At 35.9% G+C, this 9,152-nt stretch overlaps 1 protein-coding gene across 1 annotated transcript; it reads left to right on the top strand.

Moving 5' to 3' along the window:
• Window positions 1-3,759: 3,759 nt before the first annotated feature.
• On the top strand, window positions 3,760-8,527 carry LOC100368506 (uncharacterized). Its single transcript, XM_006811232.3, has 8 exons — window positions 3,760-3,890; window positions 4,013-4,087; window positions 4,461-4,580; window positions 5,695-5,835; window positions 6,419-6,528; window positions 7,296-7,380; window positions 7,590-7,757; window positions 8,213-8,527. Exons 1-8 carry the CDS (start codon window positions 3,822-3,824, stop codon window positions 8,405-8,407), a joined length of 963 nt encoding a protein of 320 aa, XP_006811295.3. The 5' UTR covers window positions 3,760-3,821; the 3' UTR covers window positions 8,408-8,527.
• The last annotated feature ends 625 nt before the right edge of the window (window positions 8,528-9,152 follow it).

Raw genomic sequence — 9,152 nt, 5'->3', positions numbered from 1 at the left:
CATGGAAAGTTCGTTTCACAGGATCCAAGACTCCCTCAGCCTCACAGCTGACCCCAGCGGCGACTCGGATGATTCCCATTCTCTGCCACAAGTGTTCAGTCAGGAATCAATGCCGTTATTCGCCTGATTTAGATGAATCTTCACCCCGCTCACTTTAAAGTTCAGATTTTCCGGCCATTTTCCTGTCCCGCTTCTAGCGCGTTCCTTCAACCAATCCGACAGCTCGCCTCTCCAGGTCAAAGGTCGGTCACTCTCAATTAGCATAAAAACTCCAAATTTAGGAAAGACATCCCCAACCCGTGTCTCGCTCCTGTACACGGTGAATTCCAACAGTCTAAAATACGCCACATACCATGGCATTGGGCAAACACCATGGCAACCAGTGTCCACATAAATACTAACCCAAAAAGTGATCCACACTCATTTAACCGGTAATAAAGTAGCATTTCGTACATCATTTAAATACTGCATAATAGTACACTCAGTTACCTAGTCAACGCTAATACTACGTGTGACACAAGGTTTTAAAAAGGTCAAAAAATGTAATTTGTCTTGAACATTGTGTTCTATGGAGTGTTATATTATATGGAATATTATATATATATATATATATATATATATATATACTCCCACATCTAGACTATATATATATATATATATATATATATATATATATATATATATATATATATATATATATATATATATATATATATATATATATATATATATATATATATATATATATATATATATATATATATATATATATATATATATATATATATATATATATATATATATATATATAGTCTAGATGTGGGAGTCGATTATTCCAAAACAAAAGTGCTCAATACAAAGTATATGTAGAGCGAATAAATGCGGTAATAGAGGAATTGATACACAACTACATGAATATTGAAACTCGACAGCACTGTTTCCTAAGGTACAAGTACCTCACTCATCAGGAGCACCAACGAGCATACATATACTTCGCAAATTAACATATTAATTAAAAATAAAAAAACATACAGGTTTAAGTGTTACATAATAAGGCTTTTGATCTGTGTCGGCATGATGATACGAGTTCATTTCTTTTGTTTAGTGTGGAGTGGTGAGGTCTAAAAATTATTATAAATTTTTCCTTCAAACATAGAATGCATCGTTTGCTGGAGCTACTGTACGGGCTACCACGAGCAAGAATTTTCCATGTTATTCTGTGCTCAATATTTTTCTATTTATATATATATATACAATATTAAAACAAGTTTCTCTACATTCGCCACTGTAACACAAAAAGAATGCTATTCCACGGTGCCACGAGACAATAGCTTCACGGTTTTACGCAATAACAACTTTCTGAAAAATTAGGCGTTGGCTTCTACCTTAATGCAGATATATTGTAAATTACACAGAGGTAACACTACAATACATTCCCATTTACATTCCCTTCCATTACACAACAGTTTTTGTGCTGAGGCAGTTATGGTTCACAACCATCACCAGTTTTCTTGTATTTATTGTTTTCCACGCAGACTAGAGGCTTGTTTTCTGGCAAATCCACGTTTTCATGGTTTCATTCAGCAGTTTTCAGTTATATATAAATCACTATAATTTTGTATCCGCAATTCCAAAGTATCTATAACATTCTTGTCACTATTAAATATTTATGGTGTTTTCAGAGAATCGAAACTGTAGATCAATGTCATATCTAATAAATAATATGTGTACTTACAATTACTCTGTAAATCTCGTCCAGTAACAGTTTCGAGGGACCATAAAATAAAAAGAAACATTACATGCCATTTAAGTCGTGATGTTTTAACACGTGTTGCAGAAATGACTAAGTCTGTCATCTCACGTAATTATGCAAAGGATGTAAGCGGTACTCGTTGCTAGTAAAGTGACTGCTCTTGTAGACAATGGAGTAACATATTTCATATGCGTAGTTTTAGTAAATGGAAATGAAGATGTTTACCATTTGTTGAAAATAAAATAATGATTTAACCACAGGCTAATTCCGCCATATGGCGATTGTATAAGGACAAACTACCCATCACTGTACTTGATTTCCGCAAAACATTATCGCCATTTATGGTATAATGCCAATGGTGAAAAATTAAAATAACGGTTTCCATACGAACGAGTGGGGGTTATTCTTGTTTTTGCAGACTAATTCATACTATCTGTAAAATATAAAATATTTAACACAATTAATTGTAATGTATTATATTAACAGTGAGATTCACCAATGCCATTTTCATTCGTTAAGAGTAAGAGTCAACATAAGACATTGGCCTGTCCCTAATAGCTGTGATCACCATGTGTTTTGCTGTCTTTCAGAGAGGAAAATGTTTTTTTTTTGTTTTTTGTTTTTTTGTGGATGAGATTCATGGGAGTGTATAAGAATTGAATTACATTACAGGAGATGGCAATATTCTTTTAAAACAAGCGATTGCTCAAGTTTTTTGTTGAACTTATGATTTAAATAGCTCATTATTGATTTATCTTTCTAATTCCCATACCGTCTCAATTACTTTGCAGCAAAGGGAAAACCCAATAAATCTAGTTTCACTCTAACTGGCGTTGAACAGCTCCCATTTTTCCGTAATATGATACCCTAGGTCAACGTTTCGGTCGTCGATTACTAATGCATAACCCCCGGGTGTGCATTTCTAAGTATTGTTTCCATTTATACGGCCAAATTGACAATATGTGGAATAAAACCTGACACACAGTTAATTTACGATATGATAGAGATGTAGGTGTCCGTATTCTGCAAATGTTGAATCGATGAAATCGACTTGAGTCACAAAATCGCAAAATTAAAACATGTGTGTATTTTTAAATTAAACAATAGTATACAGCGTACGTTACAACACATGACACGCCTTTATTGTGTCGCGATTGGTCAAAGCCATAATGGAGACCAACCAAGCTTTCGCTATTCAGCGGTGCGTTTATTATCAACTTGAAGTAAACCAATTCGGGACGCTGCTAGCGTTTCTCGAGAAACAAAAAACAGACATGCATAAGGACGTCGCTCAAATAAATTACTTTAACAAAACAAAATAAAACGGTTTTACAAAACAATGAAAAAATATTAAAGCCCAAACTAAAATTTGACTTTGATTAGATCACGCCGTAAGTTATATTGATTGCGCGTAATGTGTTGACTGTCATGTCACAGTGTCAGCATAGTACCATACCGCCCCCTCCCTCCCCCCATGGCTGTAAGGTATACTGGTGTGCACGTGACAATGCAGTATTTTGTACAAGATATAATATTCAACTGGATGTATTCGGCAACTTTAATTTAACAACGAAAATTTTTTTTATATATAGTATGTTATCGTGTATTTGCACTCAGACCACTTATTTGCCGTGTTAGCATATGTTGTCCGTGTGCATGGTATTGGGGAAGATATCAGTAAACCATTGCGCTAAATGGTAATACGTGCTTAAGTTGTGTATAAGATTACATCATAGCATAACATATTAAACGTTCGTACAGAATATTCCATTTTGTACTCATGGGGGGTATATGACCAAATATTTGAAGAAAAGTGCTCACTAAATGCCTCAAACAAACGAGCTAAATACGAGGCTGTCTTTAAACGTGTATATTTATATAGCGGTATTTGACAAACAATACCCTCAGTTGTTTTGGCATACATTATTTTTCCTCCACGACAAAACATAAAGCCCTGCGGTCCCATTTTTACATTGACTTGGTATTGCCTTATTTTATATATACCATCGTCCCAGTTGCCGAACATTGCACTAGTTCAGCGCACGTCCGCTTCATTTCGACTGCAAAAATGATTTCTTGGCGACTTGGTTGCTTGGTTATCGGTGTTATAATCGCTCATCGGATCAGTGCGCAAGGGGTAATGATAGTAATGCTTGAATTCAATGCCGTAGTACTAGTATTAGAAACCACACCAGTGATTCGATGTGATGTAAGGTCAATGTTATTCGTATTGTGTTTTGTTTTATTTATGGTACATAGATCCAACTTGAAGAAAGCGAAGAAAGTAACGGAAGAACAAGTACCAACATGCATACAGGAGCGACAGCATTTTCGGTAAGAATTATTTCCATGTCGTACTAACTAATATCAAAAAAAAAATGCGTATAAATAGTTGTCATAGTGTGTGGGCTCATGATTGGCAAATGACACGGTCATTGGATAGTTCAGGTTGTTGAGTGACTGTGGACTGCTCTGTGGTTCTTTTAATAGCTGTGTGGCAACGGACGCTTTTATGAGTTGTAAAACGATGTAGCTCTGTGTTTCTTCTCCTGGATTATTAAGAGAGTGACTTGATATATTTTAATAGTACGCTCCACTGAAGTAATTTGTATTCAAGTTTCTATGCATTGTTAGTATTAATATTATCCTGTGTCCTGTTTATACTATGATCTTTGCTCCAGACGTAATATATTTTGTCTTATTCCAGCATAACTGTCCATGGACAGGGAGGCTGTCTGATTTCAAAAACACACAATGTGTATGGGAGTTGACGGGCACATTGAGATACGTTAGAGACATTAACGAAGTCCAGCTGTGCGATGGAGAGGTAGGGTACTATAATTTATTCATACCTAACACATAAATCAACTTTGTTTCCATATACGGGACAACGCATTGAATCTGATACTGTGAGAATACCATCCGATAAGAATCGCGTAGTCTATTCCATGTCATGATTTCTCCAATTGTCAGTACTGTAAAACATGTCTTTTTCGCGAGCATGTCTTTTTCGCGAATTTATCGAGAGAACTGATTCGCTAAATCAACATTTCGCTATTACGTCATTTTACCACAATTCGCTAAAATTGCATGCCGCTTTTTCAACATGTTTTACAGTATTTACGAACGCTGAAACAAGTTTGAATATACATTGTCTCGTTCGTGGGCGTCTATACAATGTAACTGTTAAGAATGCAAAGTATGTTCTATCAGGGGCAATGAACTGATTATATAGCAATACCGATTAATTAATTCAAGATGTCACTAATTTAAAATAAAGTATATTCTCACAATAAGATTGTTTACACTTTAGCTAAATTAATATTCTGTTAATTCATGCATGCAGTCAAATTTGCTAAAATGGCATGTAGTTATATAAACATGTTTTACAGTATTATAACTAAAGGGTAAATCAGCTGTCACTCTGGATTATTCAAATTACTGCATTGGTAGAGTATATCTTTGTTACATAAATATATCTTCATCGACAATCCCTTGAGTAAACGTTGATAACAGATGGGATATTAAGTTGTTGATTTTAGCAGCCATTCTTACAACAATAATTATAGATAATATAGCCTGACAAATTAGTTGCGCCCTCCGCGGTGCTCTAAACCCAACAGTGGTGCATGGTGTTGTTTGGCCGGCGAGGGCGCCACTCACGCCTACATGTCATGGTTACTTCAGAGAACGGTTAATCTTATTGAAACGGCCCCACGTATCTTGTCACCACTGGGCCAATGTTTACTAATTACCTGCAAGGATTTTTAAGACTAGGTATACAACTTTCAAAACCACATAATGTATGCGATGAAGAATTGACTAGTGTTTATCTAATTGCATATTACAAACTTGCATGCCCTAATCTTATAAATTCCTGACATTAGTTATAATAACATCAGTTTATGAAATCACTAATCAATTTATTTGTACCCCACTAGTCGTGGTTGACGATGTATAGCTTCGTAGTTGGTAGTATCAGTCGACCAGGTAATTCATGTCAACACCTCTATAGTCAAGGTGTACGAGAAAGTGGTCCATATTGGATTTACCCGAATCCAGATATCAAACATCCAATCCAGGTAAGTGGAGAAAGTTGAACAGTTTTCCAAAAATTTCCGACTCTTTTTTTATCATCGTTCTCATATGTTATTGTACTTCTCAAAGTGAAAGAATGTACATCTGTGTAATCAAGTTTTAACATATATGATATATTCATGGTGATACCGAATACCAGTCCGATTTAACGTTATGAAACAATTATGTCGGCTATATTTACTCAATTTCCCATATTTGTCTGTACAACGAATTGCTCAATTTGGAAAGCTCAATAGACCTCCAGCGACAAAGTGTTTGTGTGACGTCAAAGTGACTTACATATGTGTAAGCGATGTCGTTTAAATACACATCTCTGTTCATGTAGTCGTTCCGCATTTAGAATAGACAAAAAAACAGTATTTTCAATAGGCGACCACAAATCAAAACGATATCGCTTCTGGGAGGGGGGGGAATAACAGGAACTGTGTATTGAATGACAATGATGAAGAGAGGGAATGAGAAGTGGAGTAAGTACGCCTCAAATATTGTCCCGAAAGTTGATACTATTGCAATTGTATTGTATTTTAAATATGGTACAATGAGAGAGTTGTTTGTTGCGTTATCTAGGTTTACTGTGAGATGGAATTCAATGGTGGTGGCTGGCTACGTGTGTATAATATGATGGCACGTCCTGGTAATAATGACAATGCTGCGGAATTCTACCAGTCTATTATAAGGTAAAATGTGCAGTTGGTGTGGTTCGTCCCTCATAATGTACGCTCTCGATCGGTAGGTAGCAATGATGTACACTGCAAAATTACAACTTGAAACTAACGTTCTATTGAAAAATGGGTGATATACAAACCAGTTTTGTAGTGGCTTAAATGTATACATAGGCCCACTCTGTGGTATTCATTCGAGCCGGTGGTAGTTGAGTGGATGTGGCGAGTATATGAGTCAATTATATTGGCAAATTGTCGGCAAACCAATCTGTACACTGTATTTTGGCCTACGCGCAAACCAAAATAAGCTGGCTTATCCTAGTGTGCTTGGTACTTGAAGGATTACCCGCATAGCTTTACTGTCAAGCCTGGTACAAAATTTGCATATATAAATGAAAATTAGCAGACTCCTCTAACACATGTCGAATAAATTTCAGTCATCAAAACCTGGCACTGCTCAGACCAACCCCCACTATGAGCCAACTACTAGTGTTTCTGAAAACATATCTATTATATCGCGCATATTATCTGACCAACACAAGTCACACTTCATAGTTCTGATTCATAGATTAAAGTATACTTCCCTTCAACCTCACTGATTCATCTGCATGTGTAATACTTATTATGATTTATGTTAATTTCGTGTTTTTCTCGCTCATATTTAATGTAAATTATCGTCCTCGATCTACTAGTATCAAATACAACACCATGTGTCCGGTCGATTACAAAGACGTGTCCCAGGGTATTGATATATGTTTTTGTTTTTTGTTTTTTGCTACCAGGAATGATGACGTCAGAGCGGTTCCGCCGGATTCAACGAGTTCGTCAATCTACACGAGGGGTCTGAAGCTGGAAAATTATAAAGAGGTACCAAATAAATTGGCTCACATATTATATTTAATTTATGAAGTTGAGTATTGATTTCATGAATTCTGTTGAAATTTGAAATTCAAAATGAAGCATGAACAGTATCCCCTGCCAAAGAAAAGATTTAATGATGAGTGCAAGATTATGTTAATGGTGATTGATTAAATAATTGATTGATTAAAGCCTTTATGTTTATTCTGATGAACCAGGTGGTGTATGGATGGGCGCCCTCTAGCATTGACACCGTCAGTCACTATGGTTACTATAAGAAGACTTCCGGTTTAAGACAAGAATGTTACATTGATGGATTTTGTGGAGACAACCATTTCCTAGCAATTATGAAAAGCAGTGTCACTAACAGTGAACGGTCATACAATGTACGTAATCATATTCATCGAAATGAAATGTAATTTCGTTATTCCTTAGCTCTCGAGAGCGAGGGTTCTTTGTATTTATGTTAGTGATTGTCGCTGTTTCCAAATAAGTACTATAGGGGATTGCATGATGTGAGTGATAAGTTTTTTGATCAGTAAAATATTTTTTTAGAAATATGAATATAACTAGAGTGACTGTGAAATGAATATTGGTTTAAATATTGAATATCATGAAATCTCGATGAAATAATGAAAGGAAATTGAACTGGTATGAAAGCTCAGTAAATGTAGCCAGAATGCAACGTCAGAATCCGGGTCAAAGTACGTCACAATACACCAATCATGGCGGCTGCAAAGTGTCAACAACTATGGATGCGGTATTAGCCTTAAATGTGTATGTTTACAAATATCAGCACGCTGACACTATATAGCTTAAAATGTAATGTAATTCTTTCCAGACTGGTAGCGACCCAAACTATCCACATGTTGGTATTGGATGGACTACTCAACAAATCGTATGGGGTTACGACAACAACGCCAATAGTAATGGTCATTGGGGAAACTGGTTCGACACTGCGTGTTGCACAACGGCGGCAGACGATAGAATCAGTGCCTCTGATCTTCAGTGGAGATACTCCATTTTAATAAGATGAATACATCTTTGACGCCCTCTATCTTTAATGCGCTTCTGTTGTAGTGCAAACGGTTGAAAAGTAGACAGCGTCGATATTGTTTGAATCTGTAGCCTGCTGATCTATAGCCTCAAAATATATTCTGTGACGTAAATTATAGTCTAAAATTCAAACAGTAGTTTCTTTGAACGATAATATGTTCACCCACCATTGAATCACTAGAGGGCGCGATTTGTAGTACATGCGTAGTGCAGCGCAGCAGAGATTGATCGTATTACACAGTGTTGCGTATGCTCGCAGTAATCGTTTTAGTAAATGGTTGTCGCTCTGTGTGATTATTAATAAATGCTTCTTTCATCGTGAAAGAAAGGTAAAATGAATCATGTTTACTCTGTATACTGTATTATAGTCCAGTCAATTTATGGTTTGACCCATCACAAATTGCAACAGAAATAATTTCTTCACAATACATTCCGGGGAGGTGCCTAGATTGACATACTAAAAGTCTAGGAAAATCTAGGCATCCGAAATATACCTAATTTGCATATATTCAAAATGGCCGTTTGGTGCATTTTGACAACATGGAAAATATAACTATTAGGACATATCTTTAATTCTAGATGACATTTTTTAGATATTCAAGTTGTTGCAATATGGTTTGGTGTGTGTGAATGTATGTGATTATGAAACATTTGATTGAATAAATCCAATATGGCCGTCAAAATAGTATCATTTTAATGTACAACCTCGGGCAGCCCCTCGGAGT

This window comes from Saccoglossus kowalevskii, chromosome 3 (genome assembly GCF_978046115.1).
Source record: "Saccoglossus kowalevskii chromosome 3, keSacKowa6.1, whole genome shotgun sequence".
NCBI lineage: Eukaryota > Metazoa > Hemichordata > Enteropneusta > Harrimaniidae > Saccoglossus > Saccoglossus kowalevskii.
This window is presented reverse-complemented; position numbering and strand designations above follow the sequence as displayed.